Below are 18,734 nucleotides of genomic sequence, written 5' to 3'. Positions count from 1 at the left end.
AATTTATCTTTTGTTTGTAAAAGAAATCAAGCTAACACTATCACAGCACACACATATAACGCAAATACATGATTTATTGGAATTAAGTGAAAAGTGTTTCACCGAGAGCAGATGCATAATTACAAAGTTCTGAGTCCCCCGATGCAAGGCACCCCTCCAGGTGGAAAAGGTGTGGATACCACAGGACAAGTATCATTATGGTTTCACATCTTGTCCTACTTCTGGCAAGCCATCCTCCTGCCTCTCATCCAATCCAGAGGATGCAGAAAGAATGCTTATCACATGTACGGAGACAGTCTCTACAATAAACACAGCAGGCTAGCATGGATAGCTTTTATTTACCTACCCCAGTTCCTTTTACATGTGAGTTATCTGTGCTCCACCTTACCCTCTCCCATTCAAAGTCAGGATGAATCCCCGGGTCACAGAGGAAGGGGGAATCACTCAGCTAGGCCAGAGTCCAAGTGATCTACAAGATCCCTCACCATGGAAAAAAGAATGAAGAAGTTTATCCTACCTAGCCCCAGTAGGGGAAGGGAAGATGGAGGAGCCTGGGAGAGTGCCCACTCCACTGGCCCAGTCCTTAAACACAAAGCAAGGGAATGAAGAGGACCCTCCCTCTGAAATACAGCACCAACCTCACCACGGAGGCAGAAGGACAGTGAGTGGGATTACTTCCCTCTGAAGGAGAGAGTGGAACGGAGCACATACCGTCCATGGCTGTGGCACCCTCCCTACCAGGGTCTGGATGCAGCCTCAGCACCAGGAGTGGGGGAAGGGAGAAGAAGGACAGGACTGCACTGTCGACATCTCCCTGGACCCCCAGTGCCCCGGCAGAGGTGCTCCTCTCTGTCACTAGCCCAGGGCAGGGGGATTCGGAAGAAATCTGGCATGAGATCCAAGGAAAGCTATTTCTTCTTTCGTTCTTGGGAGCAGCGTGGGCAAAACCTAAAAACCGGCAAAGAGCAGGGCAAGCAAAAGTAAGTGAAGCCTGCTCTCCCACTCAGCCCTGGGACAGCCCGACTAGCTCCTGCCACGCCGCCACTTACCATTTCCCCCTAGGCTTGGTGGTCAGCCCCACACAGGCGAAGTGGAACCACTCGATGGAGCACTGGCAAAGGAAGATGGAACACAGCAGTCAGGGGCCTGAGCTGGAGGGGAGAGGAGCCAGCTGCAGACTCCTGAGAGGGGCCCCTTTACTCCAGCCTTTTGGAAACTTCCTGCAAATCCCCAGGCAACCCAGTCCAACCACTATCCTATCCTGCACTCCCTCTCTCCAACTGAATAAAGTGCCTGCTCCTTTTATTCATGCCCCTCGTGCCCCTCGGAGCTCCTCCCCCAACCCTGAGGCAAAGGGTTCTCACATCTGGGTTGTCACAGCCAATCATCTCTCCATAGGAGACCTGGTGACAAAGGCAATATGTGGGTTCGTTGGGATCCACAGGCATATCCAACACATCAGAGGGATGGACACTGCCAAAGGTCACTGAGGGCATCCCATACTCAGGACTTCTGCATGCCAAGAGGAAGACAAATGTCACCTGCAGGAAGGGAAGCTACCACCTGAGCTTGGAGGTGGCAGGAGATTGTGGTGAGGCAAATGACAGAAGGCTTCTTCTCCATCCAGCAGACACCAAAGTGACAGAGAGTTACTGGCACAGAAACAGGGAGAGTGGCAAGAGGCGGTGCTGCTGGGAGGTGGGCGTCCTCTGATGTACTCACGTGCGCACAAGTTTTAACTTCTTCTGGGCAGCCTTGGGGGCTTCTTCATCTGAGTTTTTCCCTTTGGAACGGGCACGGGCAGCTTTTTTCTCCTTCTGAGTCCGGCCTTCTAGGAAGAAAGGGTAAGCCGGAAGGCAAAGACAAAAAGATGGTTAAGTCCTCTTTGCTCCTGTTCCAGGTGACACTGGTCCCTCAGAGCTGGAGTTGGCCCCACCCCCCTCCTCACTCTTTTTGCCTTTGCTGGAAGAGCTGTCATAGTCACTTGACTCGATCTGCTTCTCCTTCAGATCAGCCTCGAAGCGGGCCAGGTCTGTGTCCAGTCGCCGAATGTGTTTGTCCACCTGTGGGGAGGAAGACGGGGGAAGGTACAAAGCTGTTTCCTTCACTGGAAACAGACGATGACTCTTCCAGACCCCAAACAGATCCCAACACAGCTGAAGGAGGGTCTAAGAGCCTGAGGATTAGACGGGAGGTAGGTGGGAAGCCGTGAACAGGGCCATACCATCTCATAGGTCTGCATGGCAAGCTGCACCTTGTCGTCACCAAATTCCTTGCATTTGCCATAGGCCTCCTGGATCTGTCTGAGAAGGGCCAGTTTTTCCTCGGAGCTCAGGCTGCGGGCGCTACTCATATATTCAGTGGCCAACTTGTCAATTTCAGCCTTCAGGTCTACAACAGAGACAGAGGCCTGGGTCACAATGGCCCCTGGTGGGTAGATGAAGCATACTTCTTCCTCTTGTTCCTTGGACCTTTTCCATCGGCCATCAAGACCTTCCAACTGAAATGTACTGAACGTTCACAGGTACTGTGCCTTGTATTCGGGAAATGCAACACTGAAATTATTTGGGCCTTTTCTGGTATGTTTTGAGACAGTGTCAGTATGTAGCTCAGGCTGGCCTTGAACTTGGGATATCCTCTTGCCTCTGCTTCCCTAGCGCTGAGATTACAAACATGTGCCACTGTGCCTGGCTGAGACTGTCTGCAAGTGCCTTCAAGGTGCAGAACACATGGCTGCCAGAGTTGGAACTGAAGCTACCAGAGGCACTGTGGGACTCCCAGCCGTGTACATGTTAACATGAGGTGCACTTCTGATGACAGTTCAAGACGCTTCTTTGCAGGGCTTGCTTGCTGCTTGCCTCATGAGTTCGGTTCCAAAGGCCACCTTGTTTCTTGTCTTAACCGCATCCCCCAACAGACCTGACTGCTGCAAACCAGGCCGAGTCACTTACTGGTGCTGTGGCCTCCAGGTCTTTCTCTCTCTCTCTCTCTCTCTCTCTCTCTCTCTCTCTCTCTGAGATAGGGTGGTGCCCAGGTCGGCCTCGAATTTATGATCCTCCTGCCTAAGCCGCCATAGTGCTGGGTCTGAAATTTTAACATTAGGTCCTAATTCCTCCAAGGAATGCTGCTTCTGCATCCTTACTGTCCATCCTACTTTTTTCTTACTGTTTTTTGAGTACCAAGTCTCATTCTGTAGCTCAAGATGTCTAGAACATACTATATAGTCCAGGCTGGCCTAAAACAGAAGCAAATCCTCCTGCCCCAGCCTCCTGAATGTTGAGATTACAGGTGTGAGCCGCCATACCCAGCTTGCCCATCTTTCTTTGCTCATCAATTACAACTTGCTTACAATTCTTGTCATTTTTTTTTCTGTTTGTTCATTTTAGATATTGCTCGAAACACCTTAATACTAGACAGAGGGCTGGCGATGTCCCAGAACACTGACCTGAAGATGCCTACTCCCTGACATTAGTCAGGGCTCATATAAATATCAATGGGAAGAGGCAAAGACTGTAGCACAGTGGACCACCAGACAATGGGGAGCATCTGGGAGCATGCTATGCTCATACTTCACTGTATGCCAGGCCTTTAGGAGACGTGGGAAAAGCACAATTCCATAATCTCCAGCTGGTCTCAGAGCATGGACTCGAGTTAGAATTTCATTACAGAGAAATCCAGCTGATTCTGACCATCTGGCAGGCAGCTGTCAGTGGCAGATGTTAGGTAATATTCACTTTCATGAAGAAACTTAGCCAGAGTTAACTTAAGACACGGCTTTGCATATCCTAGCCCGTTACCTCTTTGAACATGGCTACACAGAATGGAATGTGAGACTTACATATCCTTCAGTAGGTATCGGGGCACCTTCAACTCAACTTTAAAACTGGTGCAGACCAACCTGAGCATTGTGGTGGAGCTTTCCTGAGGCTCCAAATGGACACCTCAGTGTAGCCCAGTCTGCTCCGTGTCCAAGGCCTGAGATAATATCTAATGCATGAGTGATAGAACACAGTAGAGAGCTCCTGATGGTAAGTGACGCCTTCTGTTTTCTTTCTCTTGCTTGTATTTTTATTGGTTAGTTTTATTATTAATTATTCATTTAGAGAAAAGGTCTCTCAGGTATACCTTAAACTGGGAATGTACCTGAGGATGACCTTAAAAAAAAAATCCCCCCGCCCCTCACAATAGGGTCTCACTGTGTAGTCCTAGCTGGCCTGAAACTGGAATTCAGTATGGAGACCAGACTGGTCACGAACTCACAAAGATCTATCTGCTGTGCTACCATGCTTGGCCCTTCTTTCTTTTTAAGAGCTTCTCAGCAAAGTTCCTGTCAACCAACATGAACTGTAGTCTAACACCCTGTGTATTTTATGATAACATAAACAACGCAACGAGGTATAACTTGTGGTTATCATGCAGACGTAACCAACAAAAATGGCAGCAATGTCTAGGGTTGGTGTCTTGAATTTTTGAGGAAGGTACAAAAATCATAGTAGCTCTGAACCTTACTTGCTTATTTATTTTGTGTGCATGATTTGTATGTGTGTGGATGAATGTGTAGAATCACTTCCAGGTGGTGGTCAGAGGACCAACTTCCTAGGGGGTCTTTCCTTGTACTGTGTGGGTCCTGGGGATGGAATCCGAGTTGTCAGCTCGGCAGCAAATACCTTTACCCATGAGCTGTCTTGCCAGCTCAGCAGGTCTAACTTCTTGAGGCACTGTCTCAATACTCCATTTGATGTGGAAAAGTAGAAATGAGGATGACCATTATCTTCTTGTAAGAATTCCATGAAAGACAGGCTGGAGAGATGGCTCAGTGATTAAGAGAACTTGCTGCTCTTGCAGAGGACCTGGGTTCAGATCGCAGCACCCACATGGTGGCTCAGAACCATCCTTAACTCCAGTTCCAGATATCCGATACTGTCTTCTGACCTCTTTGTGCATCAGGCACACACATGATGCACAGACATACATACAGGCAAAACACTCATACACCCCCCAAACACACACACACAATATAAGTCACAGTCCTCCAGATTATACCAGATGGTATGATAACAGAAAGTAGGAAAATAAATGATGATCAACAAGAGCCTGTTATTTTGTACGTACCCTCTGTCCTTTGGTCTAGGTCCCTCATGAGCTGAAAGTTTCTCTGTAATTCAAATGGGAGGTTTTCAATACCTGGGAAGACAGGGAAATATAGTTACTGGATTATATACAGGTCTTGGCAAGTGGCTCTACCACTGAGCTACATCCTTGGCCCTAGAGCTCCTTTTAAAATGAAGTTCAAGCTGGAAGCAGCAGGAGGCAGAAGAATTAGGAGCTCAAGTCAGCCTCAGCCACATAGGGAATTTGAAGCCAGCCTGGTTTACATTGTTTTGTTTTGTTTGAGACAGCCCTAGCTGTCCTGGAATTCACTCTGTAGCCCAGGTTGGCCTCAAACTCACAGAGATCCACCTACCTCTGCCACCCGAGTGCTGGGATTAAAGGCGTGCGCCACCATGCCTGGCTTAAGATGCTGTTTGAAAGGAAAAACAAAATAGAACAAACAGACCGACACACAAAAGTAGAGTGCAGGGGCTGGAGGGATGCTCAGTGGATAAGAGCACTGGCTGTTCTTCCAGAGGACCAGAGTGTGGTTTGCACTTCCCATGCTGAGTGGCTTACAAGTGCCTCAACTCCAGGTCTGGCGGGAACACAGTGCTGCTGGGCGGCAAGAGGACTTGCACTCGTGCATAAACAGACACCATCCACACAGATGCATAACTAAAAATTAATTTTAAAAATCATTTTCTGAAAATATGTCACTCAACATTAAAAAATGAAGTGCAGTTCAGTTTCCCCTCATTTGAAAGTGTATTTTTTTTTTCTTTTTTCTTTTGGTGACAGGGTCTCTGTAGCCTAGGCTGGCCTCAAACTTGTTATGTAGCAAAGGATGAGCAAAAATGAATTTCTGATTCTTGTATATCTACCTCCCATGTGTTGAGACCTAATAGTCCTGTGTATATATGCCAGGTTTATGCAGTGGTGGGGATCAGACCTAGGGTCTCCTGCATGGTAGGTAGGCATTCTTAACATGCCAGCCCTGAAATGATGGATTTATCTGTGAAAGATTCATTTGCATTTTCTCAAAAGAGAAGCCTCGCCTATCTGTGTCACCATCCCATCCCCTTCCTCTTCGGTGACACTCTACAAACCAGTTTTCCCACTGTTTTCAGTTTCCGCCGCCATCTTCTTCATCCTCGACTTCAAAGTCCCACTCTAGTTCCTTTCGGAATCATCACGCAGGCTGCCAGCTTCCAGTGACTCCGTATGCTTGCGTTCTGCACTTCCCACCCTGCTTATCTCACTCAGCCATGCCATCTCTCTGCTCTGCTCTGGCCTGGTGAGCGCCTCACACTCACCAGCAGCTTCCCAAGAGCTGTCTTCCTCCTCCCACGCCCACCTTACCCACTCGCCTACTGGATTTCTGCTCGTTCTTCAAAGTTCAGCCCAGAACCTGACTTTCCCAGACTCTGATAGGCTGTCAAGGTTGTCTAGCTATGCTTTTAGTAGCTATCCAACCATAACTAAATAATTAACATAGTTACTCCCTGTCTGTCTCCCTAACCTTCCAGGACAGATACATGTCTGTATCAATTTTAAATTTTCCTTGTGTTTAGAATTGCCATGTATACAGAAAGTGCCCAGTGAATACTTGAATAAAATGCATTATTAGCTAAGCCTCCCCATAGAAGCAAAATTTCTTCCTACACTTTAATTTCCCCCCTTTGGTGATGGAGACTGAACCTCAGATCCAGGGGCTTGCACCTGATAGGCAAATGCTCTACTGTCACATTTTTTTTTGAGACGGGGTCTTATTATGTAGCCCTGGCTGGCCTAGATCTCACTACATGGATCAGTAGGTCTCAAATTCAGACATCTTCCTAAATTCTGGGAACAAAGGGATGTGCCACCACACCCACCGAACTTTTAAAGTGTTTCTGTGAAGCCAACTCACACTTTAAAAATGTTTCTACTACACCAGGCACGGTGTCACATGTTTACAATTCTCAGCACAGGGAGGTGGAAAGAGGACCTAGAGTTCAAGGTCACCCTCAGCTGTGTATCAAACTCGAGGTCAACCTGGGCTACATTAGACACTGTCTTAAAAACAAAAAAACCAAAAAGTTGCTTCTATTGTTTGAACTTCTCAAGTCTGCGGGCACCAGTTCACTATGATTACTTTAAGTCACCAGCACATTACCAAAATCAAATGATCCATCTTTTGTCTTCCTCTAAAGAAAAGTCTGAAGCAGTTGGTACTACCTTCTCGATCAAGTGACTTACTTCCTCCTAGTATTGCAAATACTAAATTACAGATCTTCTGGTAACTTCAAGGATGTCTTATCCTTTAAACGCTGTTTTCTTGAGATTTTGTCATTTTACTTCCTCACTTTCTTTTCCCTAAAGAATCTCACTGTCACAGACTTTATGCCTATGTCTAAGGCAAAAATAAATATATTGCTATGACTCCTGAATCTCCTACACTGCTGTCGCTATCATTTATCTTATTTTCCAAGCAGAAGAATTCACCTTGATTTTTTCCTTCTCTCTTAATAACGACATCATCCAATCAATCTTGTCACATTTAATATCTAAAAGTTTCTGTCATTCTCTAAGATCAGGTTTGCATCTCTGAATTGGACTGCTATCATAAACTGGTCATTTACTTTTCCTTTAATAAAGTCAATACTCTATATTAAGACGCAAACATCTTAGTTTGGCGTTTAATCTACTTCCAGACTATTTCTCACTTCCCAGTCACACACACACACACACACACACATTCATTATATGAGAACTGGATTTTGCTCACGAAGTAAAGCGTTCCAGTGTAACAACTCAAGTGGTCGTCCCACTCCATCCACCTGGCCACTCTGGGGACATAAATGACTAAAGGAGACTAGATCAAATATTTGCAGCCACTCCAAATGGCAGTGATAACGACCCTGTGCAATTTAGGAGAGAAAAATATACCCTGAGGCCAGGGACCCTAGAGGAGAGAGTCAGGAAATACCTTCCCTGCTCCCCGTAACCCTTCAAAACACAACCCTGGCCCCACCGGGCAGCCCCTTCCCTCGTCTACAACAGGAGCGAGGCCTGTATTGCCACTGCCCCGCCCCCTCCTTATTCACCCTCGAATAAATCCTCCCACGGAACCCTTTCCCAACTGTGAGCTTCAGGCCCCCAGGACCTCAGAGCCATAGATTCTGTCAACCCGGACCCTCCACACCACTCTATGTCCCATGACCCCCTTCTTCAGCCGGCTCTTACTGTCCAGATAATGTTCCAAATACATCCCAGCAGCCATCTTGAAGCAAAACAAAGCAACTTCCGATCCGCCCCGGAAGTGACTGAAACCAGACAGGCGCTGGAGCCATTCTTGGATTAGATCCTTTCCGTACTTAAAAGAACTTCCGCCCTTACTATAATATCGCCCCCAGACACATCCGCCCGACATTGAACCTTTTTGCATGGCTAGTCACGATCGCCCACAGCGAAGCTGCTTTAGCCTGCTTCCGCCCTTAATAGGACGCCAGTATGTTACTGAGGCAGGTATGACATCACGCAAGGTCGCCATTTTGCATTCTCTAGCAAACTTTTTCCTTCCAACAGGCATGTTTGGTAAATGGGGGAAGAAACTGTTCAGTCTGGTATTCTGTAAATCCCTCCTTTCAGCAAGTAGGGAAAACAGCTATTTGCTTATTTTGAATTTGATCATCAAAGCTGAAGCAGGTAGTCTCTGAGGCAGATGCTTTCTTCTGAAGTTGTCAGGCTTTGCAAAACGTAACCTTTTGCACTTCTGTTCACTTAATTTTTTACAACACAGGGTTTGTGTAGCCCTGGCTGTCTTCCAATTTAAGAGATCTGCCTGTCTCTGCCTCGACAGTGCCGGAATTAAAGGCGTTTGTCACACCAGGCTAAGGTTCCTGTTCTTTATACTCAACAAACGTTCACAAAGAGCACAACACTCATTGATTTTGCAGTTGTGCTATTAACGGGAGATCCCATGTTTTTGTTTTGTATTTTAATTTATGTATGATGTTAACATGACTCTAAAAGGTCTGGGTCATCAAGGTTTATGATTGCTAGACCACCTAGACATCAGCCATCCCCCTAGTCAAACGTATCATCCATTGTACAAAAGTGAAAGCCTGGCAGGTTGCTGCTACCTTAGGGAAACAACTCAAACCCCGTAACATAATAGTGGTGGTGGATTCTTGAAGACAGCTGTCACCTCTAATTCATACATCTTTCACAATAATTACACCACACAGCATACTTTTAAAATTTTAGCTCCCTTTGACCAAATATGTAAAGATACCCATTTACTACTGAGCAGATGCTAAAGCAGGGCAGTAGGACAAGAGCATGCTGTTGGGATAACTTTATCCCTGCCAGCTCTTTTCGCTATACAACGAGAGTAGCAGTAGGCAACATTATCATTAGGTGGGAGTGGGAATGGACATTCACCCACAAAGGTACTTATTCCAATACTTGTGATGGAAACAGGGTCGTCAGAGACTCTCAGTAGTCAGTGAGAGGAGAAAAAAAGCATCAAGAAGCTAACCAACAATGGCATACTGAGATACTGTTCTGGATGGCTAGTCCCAAATTAAATGGGACTTACTTATCCACATCACTAGGTAATGGCTGTTGGTCAGTTCTCAGGTCTGAGAACTTTGTCAACTTTTTCAGTACTGTATGAAGGATTTTATCTTCATGATGCAGTCTTGGAAATTAGGCCGAATCCTCTCATGGTAGACTGTGAGAAGTCTTAGGTTTCTTGATCTGTCCAGCACAACTGTCTTCCACTGTATGGTGAACATGATAACCATTGTATCATGGGAAGCTCACTGCATTTTGCATTTTCTTCAGTCCTAAGCCCAGTAGCTGGTTATGGTTTCCATCACCGGAAACCTCTGGTCTTAGTCACTGCAGTTTAATGATACACACACATATGTACACAATGCCCAGTAGAATTTGGACAAAATAGGAAGGCATGGGTAGTGCAGGTCCTTTGAAGAGGCCATACTTCCCCGCCCCCTTTTTTTGATGTGTGGAGGGCAAAGAGTAAGGAATATAGCTGTTTTGTTAAATGAAACCTTGCTCTCACCGCGGATGTAGGCAAGCAATCCCCACGACAGAATTTGTACACAAATGTTCCTAAACTGGAAGTGGCTGAGGATTCACACAGGGGCTTATCACACAAGCACTCATTCTTCACACATTCCAGTTTAAGTACTTAATGCTGTCCTGAATATCTCCCCAAATAGCTTTTCCCATGCTAGCTTACATCAGTAGCTCACTGCTCTCATCCTTAAACATGAATTTATTTCTATACAATGTTCTAAAAACACCCCTTAGTTTGTACATAAGAATTTTCATTTTTAAATTGCTTTATAACAACTGTATAATTCCTGATTATTTTAATTTTCTTTTCTCTGAAATCTGCCATGATTTAAAAAATTAAAAGGTAAAAGAAAATTAAAATGCCATGGCCAGAGGACAAGGTGGAGAAAAATAAGACAAAAACAAAACATCAATATGAAAATTCTCAGAGATAATGCATTTATAAACACAGAAATGGTTACAACAAAGATGGCCGTGATGAGCAGGTATATATATATATTTATATATATATATTTATATATAAATCCATGTCTGGCATCTGACCGTGGCACCTAGGGAGCTAAGTCCAGTCCTTGTGTGTGCTCTGACTTCTCCCTTCTCTGCAATAGCCTGGCTGGGGTTTTGCAGAGAACACAGCTCCCACAGCTCCTTGGACTGGGGTGGTGAGGCGGAGTATATAGGCCCTTGGTTGGCAGAGAAGGAAGGAGACTTGGAGGAAAAATCATAACCCATTCTCTTATACCACCCGTGGTCACCTGGGGATCTCTGGCACCTTGGCGACCATGTATCAGCTACCGTCCCCCGTACAAATAAAAGGGTAGTCACCACCCAATAGGAAGTGAGACCATGTAAGGGAAAGAAAATGGCTCACAGGGGTCAGGCCACGTGCAGAACCTGTTCTTTTACAGGTAAGCGTAGAACGGAAGGCTGGTTGCGTTTAGAGCTTCCTTTTCTGTTATCTGGGAGGCCAGCCGCTAGCCTTCTGTCGGCCCCAACTTTGAGGATGAGAAGAGAGAAAGGTAAGTGCCCACACTGGACAAGATGTGAGGTCACAGCAGATCCTCTCTCAAGCACCAACCCCCAGTTTTAAAAGCTCTGCTTGGATGGGGCTGTTGGATAACACTATCAGCTCAAGATTCCTTTGTCAATCAGGAGCAGCTGAGATTAAGGATGGTTATCTTGCGAAGGAAGCCATGCCTGAGGACCAAGGAGCTGGAGACAGGACTTGTCAAGGAAGAAGAGAACTTTCCCAACAAGAGGAGTTGACATAGGAGGGCCCAGAACTCCTCCCTCTTTCCAGTGGATGGCAGTACGGATCTCTAAGAGCTGGCCAGGTGCTCCACCTGGATGGTGCTGGTGGTGACAGTGAGGCAGATGTCTTTATGATGCTCTGCCGCCGTCTTATAGGGGGTCAGGTCAAAGGAACACTGGGGTGGAGGGTTCGGGTTGCTGTCCCCACCACCCCCACCTTGGGGAGCTGCCCCAGGGGACTGGAAGTGTGGTGGTTGTGGTGGTGGTGGCTGTTGCTGCTGTTGCTGCTGTTGTGATGCCTGGGAAGCCTGGGCCTGAGCCTGAGCCTGAGCCTGAGCCTGGGCCTGGGCCTGAGCCTGAGCCTGAGCCTGGGCCTGAGCCTGAGCCTGGGCCTGGGCCTGGGCCTGAGCCTGGGCCTGAGCCTGAGCCTGAGCCTGGGCCTGGGCCTGGGCCTGGGCCACTGCTGCCGCCGCCGCTGCTGCTTGCACTTGTTGCTGAAGATCAGGAGGGTTGTGTTTGCGCATATGTTTCATAAGGTATGTTTCCTAGAGAGACGGTAAAGAGAAGTTAAGATGAAAGAAAGAGAAGACCTGCAGCTATCACTCTGGGCTCTTACTCTGTAATGGCTGTAAAGGGTTATTCTGGAGTGCGGTAAAGGACTGGGACTTTTAGAAGTCACTGTGGGCACAGAGAAAGTTCTTTTTCTCAACCATCTCTGAGTGAAGCCATTTGATAATCTTGTTCTAGAATATCACAGAAAATACCCGAAACCTTTCTCTATCACAAAAGCTCATCTTATATGTCTAATGAAGAACCACTGCTTATGGCGTTAATTATCTCTGAATACTGACTCTATCTACTGAGCGAGAGAGAGCAGGGGCAAGTACACAACAAGCCATTCACCAGCAGACTTCCATCAGGAAGGGACAGAGACCCGGGAAGGGAAGGTAGCAGGCACTTACCGATGTGTATGCCCGACTACAGATTGTGCAGGTATACACCTTGGCATGCTTCACCGTATGTGTAGATAAGTGAGCCTCTAGTGAGGCTGCGTCTGTGTATGCTCGGTGACAGTTGTGGCACTTGAAGGGTTTATCTTTGTTGTGCTGCCGTCTGTGAGACTGTAAACAAACAAGAGAAACCAAAATGAGTACCGTTCCTTCCTTGGCCTTCATGGCGGGAGAGCCCGGGGTAAGCAGAGGCCATCCTAGCTTCCCTTTCTACAAGAAGGCAGTACAGAATGCTCTGAATGAGACGTCAGGACTAGTGGCTAAGGGGGAGATGTCTACTATACAGCATGAATCCAGGGTTCGGAAAGTTACGACGACAACTTACACCTACCTGGTCTCCCTCTTCCAGTGGCTCTTAAAGGGGGGTTTGGGGGCTACCTGGCCCTTTTCAGGGGCTCACATAATCAGAACTCTTCAAAATACCGAGACAAGGACTGAGGAGAGAGTCAGTGGGTAGAGTGCTTCTGTGTGTTAAGAACCCCACTTCACACCCTCAGCATCCACCTAAGAGCTGGGTGTGATGGCATGCACCAAGAATCTCAGTGCTGGGCAGGGGCGGAAACAGGAGGATGCCTCAGGTTTACTGGTCTAGTCAAGTATGATGAGCTCTAGCTGCAGTACGAAAGTCTCGAAATGAGGCAGAGAGCTACAGGAGCAGACATCCAAGTGTTACCTCTACTCATGCATAAACAGCCATAACACAGCCACACGCACAAAATACAAATGTCTGCCTCTGCACTCCTGTTCTCTGTTAGACTGACTACGTCAGGTCAAAGAGTATGTTCACTTATAGCTAAGCCAAAGACTGAAGAAACGTGCAAAAACCCCGGTCGTTGCAGCACACACCTACAATCCTAGCACTTAAAAGACTGTTCAAGGCAGGCCGGGCGGTGGTGGCGCACGCCTTTAATCCCAGCACTCGGGAGGCAGAGCCAGGCGGATCTCTGTGAGTTCGAGGCCAGCCTGGGCTACCAAGTGAGTTCCAGGAAAAGGCGCAAAGCTACACAGAGAAACCCTGTCTCGAAAAACCAAAAAAAAAAAAAAAAAAAGACTGTTCAAGGCCAGACACACCATTTAAGTATTTAAAACAAACAAACAAACAAACAAACAAACAAAAAAACACCTCACAAGGACTGGGTGTGTTGCTCAGTGGTAGAGCGCTTGCCTAGAGTGGGCTGTGGGGGGGGGCCTTACAAAATGTGAAATAATATCATTCTCCCATTAAATTCTTTTAGTGGGATTTGGGAATATTTATTTCTATTAATGCTAACATGCAATTGTTTTATATATTGTGATTACTTTTTTGCTTTGTTTTCTGAGAGAGTTTCATGTAGCCCAGGTTGTCAGCTGTTTTTGAACATTTTTTTTTTTTTTTTTGGTTTTTCGAGACAGAGTTTCTCTGTGTAGCTTTGCGCCTTTCCTGGAACTCAGGGTGGCCTCGAACTCACAGAGATCCGCCTGCCTCTGCCTCCCGAGTGCTGGGATTAAAGGCGTGTGCCACCACCACCCGGCTGAACATTTATTTTTATATACATATTTGTACAGGTGCCTGGGGAGGTCAGAAGAGCACTGGGTTCCCTGGGGTTAGAGCTCTAGGTAGGTGGTGGTAAGCTACCTGACATGGGTACTCTAAACTCTAAGCTCAGCCATTTCTCCAGACCCCAATTTTCTGTTTCTTCTGACTATGCAGTCCAGCACATGCCACCATTCCTAGCCACCTAAGGGTACTGTTTTTGTTAAAATGTGGTACGTTAAAATGTGGTATTGTACTATGAACCTACTATAGCCTGGCACATATAGGCAAGTACTATTAGTGAGCTACAGAATCAATCCTTTTTTCCCTTAAATTTTATTATTGTGGGTGTACCTGTCATGGCACATGGGTAGAAGATAATGGATCCCTTTTATGAGTTAGTTCTCTTCTTGCACTGTTGGCTCTAGGGGTCCAACTCAGGGAGTCAGGCTTGCATGATATGTATGTTTAGCCACGGAGCCATCTCATCAGCCCTTAGTCTTTTAAAAACACACATGGGTGTGTGTTCAGTTGCACATGCATGTGGTGGCTAGGGACAACTTTGGTGTCACTACTCAGGAGCCCCCCCTTGTTTTCTCAGACAACCTCTCACTGGCCTGGGGCTAGCCAACGTGGTCAGGATTGCTGGCAGAGAGCTCCAAAGACCTGCCTCTGTCCACTTTCCCAGTGCTGGGGTAACAAGCTCATACCGAACGAAACTGCTGCTGTTTTATTTAAAGTGGGATCTAGGGATCAATCACACCTTCATGTTTGTGGCAAGCACTTTACTGTTGTTGGGAGCTAACTCCTCAACTCTTTTATTTTCTTAAATGTTGAGAAGCTGTTATCATTAAGACCTGAGCTCATTTTGTACCACAGCCAGGCCCTGAACTTTGGATCCTCTGCCTCAGCCTTCCAAGTAGCTGGGATTAAAGGCTAGCAGGTCCAGCTTCACCTCAGTAATTTTAAAGAGAATTTAGTTCTTCTGAAAACCTCTGAGAACCTGTACTAGCCAAATGTCACTCCCAAGTCTCAAACTCAAGGTCTTATGTGGAAACCAGATACTTACCTGCAGATTGGAGAGTTGTGTGAAGGCCTTCTCACAGCCCGGGTGTGCACATTTGTATGGTCTATCACCGGTGTGGATTCTGCAGAGGATGAAAAAAAGAGTATGGCCATCAGCAAGGTCACTATAGATTAGCTCCGTACCAGACTCGGGTTCTTCAGGTTGTCTCCTGAGGAAGCTGCTCAGATACACCTGCATGAGGCACTAGCTTTAGCTCTTTGACCTGGAGTGGTTTCAAGTGCCTGATTTCTGGTCACTGTCTGTAGCACCGAGCTCAAGCAGAGCCTCATTGTGCTGGGAGAAAAGGGACTGAGGCCTCGGCATCCAGGACACAGGCAGATCATGACTTGGTATATAAATCTGCTCCTACAGTAACCATCCCGCAGTGAATGTTCAGAAACAAAAGGTAACTACAATTGTAAGGAAAAAGAAAAATACATAACACTTCCTCCTTGGTCCCCACCCTACAGGCAGAAACTGTTCCTTCAACCTTGAGCATCATAGCCAGAGATAGTTCTGAAATCAAAGGACAAGTTACAATGATTGTTGAAAGCAGTGGTGACATTAGTGGAAACCCATGGAAATTCCTAGGGATTTTCCCCCCAGTCTAAGCCCTTACCGACAGGAAATCCTGAGGTTAGAACCAATCTAACCTTCCCTACACCACAGGGCCCTCTATCTACTAAGATAAGCTCAAGACGGGAGGATGCACCAACACCTGCTCCTTTTCAGGGACTTCAGAACCATCTGTGACAAAGCCTCAAATATATGAAGACAGCAAACTCGAGACAGTGTCTGATCACTTTTGGGTAAGAACATCACATCCGTAAGAAGCAGGGTGAGATGGCCAGTTGCCAAGAGTCTGGACTCCACTTCATCTTGAGATCTCACCAAAGGAAACCATCAGCTCTTCTAGTGTCAGACTCCCTTCTCCTAGTAAGGCCACAGTGATGGATCAGATGCGAGAATCCTCTTGATCAAGTAGGCGCTCCTTCAGTTGGCTTTCAGTTCTCAGTTTCCGTTTGTGCTCTACTCTTGGACTACATTCCTTGGGCTCTTGCTTGTTGCTGTGAGTGTGATATCCAGGCTGGTGCCAGCTTATATGTGATTATGTCTCCCACTCGTAATTAGTGTCTTGAGGGCCAGAAGAAGGTCTTCTGAAATCGAATGTCTTTGCTTAGCACCAAAGAAGAAATCTGGTAAGATGTGTGCTTGGTATTTTCAGGGAGGAAAGTGAAGGAGATGGTCATCTTCGTTCCAAGTTTGTCTCTCTTTAATCAATCAAGAAATACCAAACAATCACTGTGTCTTTTTGAAACGGTTTGTGCTCCAGAAAGGTTCTCTTGGCATCCAGTTCTTTTCTCTCTGTTGCCAGTCATATTCTCCTCCAGCCAGGTCTCACCTCCAGCCAGGTCTCTCCCCCGCCCCCCGCATGCGGGTGGTTGTGTGTGTCCGGGGCGGGGGTTGGGGAGGGCATGCCAGCGGGGCGGGATCAGTAGCCCGCCCCTCTCCCTTACCGTGTGTGCTGCTGGAGGTGGGAGAGCTGGCGGAAGGCCTTCTGGCAGTAGGAACAGTTGTAGGGCTTGGCCCCCGAGTGGATTCGGAGGTGCTGGGCCAGGTAGGAGGTGTTGGCGAAGGTCTTGGAGCAGTGCGGGCACTTGTGGGGCTTGATGGTCTCCGTGTGCATCTTGGAGTGAATCCTGCCGGAGAGGAGAGGAGGGAAGGGGGAGGAGGAAGCAGTTCGACACCACGGGCTCAGCCCTCTGCTGGGTGAAAGGATGTTGCTTGTCGGATGAGAGCACCCCTCCCCCCTCCTCCCAATCACGCTCCGGCTGGAGAGGCTAATGAAGAGGACACCCACGTCTAGGTTGTTGCTGACTGCAAGTCGGTGGCTAGAATGGCAGTGAGATGATGAAGAGCTGCAACCCATGGCTCTTGGTGACCTTACAGTATTCAGTCTTGTCAACCCTGGGCCTCTTCCTAAGGTTGCACACTCACCACAGTTACCCTGTTTCCAAATAGCAATTTGAACATAGGCCAATACCGCCTGTTCCCCATGGACCTGAAGTTGAATGCACACCATGGCTCTGAACTGAAGCATATAGTAAAAGCAGGGTCTGCTCTGTAGAAGATTTCCAAACAGACACAGAGAGAAACCACAAAAATTGTTCCAGAGTTGGGGACCGGAAATCACAATTTTCAAGGCCCCCCACACTGCTAGGATACATAGTTTAATTTTCTGACAGTAACAAGAGAATAAAATTTCAAAAGGCAAAGGAGAGAACAGTTGGCACAGGCCACATGGCCTTGGGGGTTTTGTAGCCAGGTAGAGGGTGGGAGCAGCCTTACCGGGTGTGCTGCTGCAGATGGGAGAGCTGGCGGAAGGATTTCTCACAAAAGTTACAACTATAGGGCTTGGCCCCTGAGTGGATTCGGATGTGCTGGGCCAGGTAGGAGCTGTTGGCGAAGGTCTTGGAGCAGTGCGGGCACTTGTGGGGCTTGGTCTCGGTGTGTGACTTGGAGTGGATCTGCATCTCCGACTTTGAGTAGAAGGTCAGTGAGCACATCCGGCACCTGGCCAGGTGAGGGCAATATTACAGTATTAGAGCCTTTCCACCAGGGGGTGCTGCTGAGCCTGACACCTGCCAAGAGAAGCCCGGCTAACTGACCCCAGCTCCTGTTCCAACTACATGGTAAGGCCTGTAGCTTTTTCTTTTCAAAGAAAGGGTCTCATGCAGCTCAAGCTGGCCTTGAACTCATGGCCCTCTTATTTCTTACCTCCCAAATGCTGGGATTATAGCTATATATCATCATGCCTGGCCTCTTATTTCTCTTTATTGCCTAAGCTAACACAGTGTCAAGCACTCAAAAATACCCAATAAATGCTTAATAAATGACTAGATACCCTGAGTGTACAAAAATAAGCATTCAATCCTGGTAAGACAGGTAAATATTATGATCTGGGTGAATACAGAGCAGTGGTTCTCAACCTTCCTAATACTGTGACCCTTTAATACAGTTCTTCCTGATGTGGTGACCTCCAACCACATAATTATTTCATTGCTACTTCATAACTGTAATTTTGCTACTGCTATGAATTGTAAATATGTTTTCCAATGGTCTTAGGCAACCCCTGTGAAAGGGTTGTTTGACACCCCCAAAAGGGGACATGACCCACAGGTTGAGAACCACTGATAGAGATTTTTTATTGGGCTAAAGTTTCAAACTTCTCACGGTAACTCCCACTCCCAGCTTCTCCATGTTTATCTGTCCCGTTGTATTTTTCAAGCCCCCCCCATGCAATAATGAAGGAAAACTGATTAGATTAAGACCTTCCATCTCCAGACAGTTGTCTTCTCAGTGACTTTCCCTACTTCCTTTTTGTAGTGACGGCTAAAGAGATGGAGATGGAAAGTACCAGAATTGTTTGGAGGGGCTTTCCCAACCCATATCTGATCTCTACCCCATAGCTGATGTTCCATTAATCACCTGCCCCTGCTCCCAGTCTCAAGCCAATCAAATCAGACCCACTTTTGAAACAAGCCAAGGTAATGGTTAGTAGTAGATTATAATCCTTAAATCTTAACAAGAAAAAAGAATTGAAAAGTAATGATACTCTATGCTAAACCTTTCCTTTTCCTTAGCACATGGAGCCAATGCTGCCACTCCTGGGTTAATGAACAGCACCCGAATACCCTTTTCCTGGTCACCTGAC

The 18,734-nt window shown here is 46.9% G+C and overlaps 2 protein-coding genes across 19 annotated transcripts in view; both read right to left on the bottom strand.

Moving 5' to 3' along the window:
• Window positions 1–56: 56 nt before the first annotated feature.
• On the bottom strand, window positions 57–8,442 carry Ing4 (inhibitor of growth family member 4). 6 transcript variants are annotated; one of them, XM_052722077.1, is made up of 8 exons: window positions 8,320–8,442; window positions 5,113–5,184; window positions 2,225–2,391; window positions 1,949–2,063; window positions 1,723–1,831; window positions 1,365–1,512; window positions 1,050–1,111; window positions 57–948 (listed from the first exon to the last, which is right to left on the bottom strand). In XM_052722077.1, exons 1-8 carry the CDS (start codon window positions 8,354–8,356, stop codon window positions 909–911), a joined length of 750 nt encoding a protein of 249 aa, XP_052578037.1. In that variant the 5' UTR covers window positions 8,357–8,442; the 3' UTR covers window positions 57–908. The 6 variants fall into 6 exon arrangements, with proteins under 6 accessions (XP_052578037.1, XP_052578040.1, XP_052578041.1 ...); XM_052722080.1 differs by having other exon boundaries at window positions 1,723–1,828; window positions 8,320–8,440; XM_052722081.1 differs by having other exon boundaries at window positions 1,723–1,828; window positions 1,958–2,063; window positions 8,320–8,440.
• Window positions 8,443–10,360: 1,918 nt separating this feature from the next.
• Window positions 10,361–18,734, bottom strand: part of Znf384 (zinc finger protein 384) — a 32,538-nt gene continuing 24,164 nt past the window's right edge. For 8 of the 13 annotated variants that reach the window (XM_052722058.1, XM_052722062.1, XM_052722059.1 and 5 more), the window contains 5 exons: window positions 17,369–17,593; window positions 16,537–16,719; window positions 15,023–15,101; window positions 12,393–12,551; window positions 10,361–11,975 (listed from right to left, as the gene is read on the bottom strand). In XM_052722058.1, the coding sequence (XP_052578018.1) occupies window positions 11,499–11,975; window positions 12,393–12,551; window positions 15,023–15,101; window positions 16,537–16,719; window positions 17,369–17,593 (1,123 nt within the window). In that variant the 3' untranslated portion in view covers window positions 10,361–11,498. The remainder of the gene's footprint in view (window positions 11,976–12,392; window positions 12,552–15,022; window positions 15,102–16,536; window positions 16,720–17,368; window positions 17,594–18,734) is intronic. The other 5 variants (XM_052722071.1, XM_052722070.1, XM_052722068.1 and 2 more) reach the window with 2 other exon arrangements.

This window comes from Peromyscus californicus, unplaced genomic scaffold (genome assembly GCF_007827085.1).
Source record: "Peromyscus californicus insignis strain IS unplaced genomic scaffold, ASM782708v3 Scaffold_6__1_contigs__length_162567912, whole genome shotgun sequence".
Lineage (NCBI taxonomy): Eukaryota > Metazoa > Chordata > Mammalia > Rodentia > Cricetidae > Peromyscus > Peromyscus californicus.
This window is presented reverse-complemented; position numbering and strand designations above follow the sequence as displayed.

Bases quoted from the DNA above. Each gene is read 5' to 3' on its own strand.
- Ing4 (XM_052722082.1), bottom strand. From the start codon at position 6,243: ATGAAGAAGATGGCGGCGGAAACTGAAAACAGTGGGAAAACTG. The intron at 1,112-1,364 runs GTGAGAACCCTT...TTCCTTTGCCAG, and splicing joins TTGGCTGTGACAACCCAGAT to TGCTCCATCGAGTGGTTCCA. The intron at 949-1,049 runs GTAAGTGGCGGC...GCCGGTTTTTAG, and splicing joins ACCAAGCCTAGGGGGAAATG to GTTTTGCCCACGCTGCTCCC.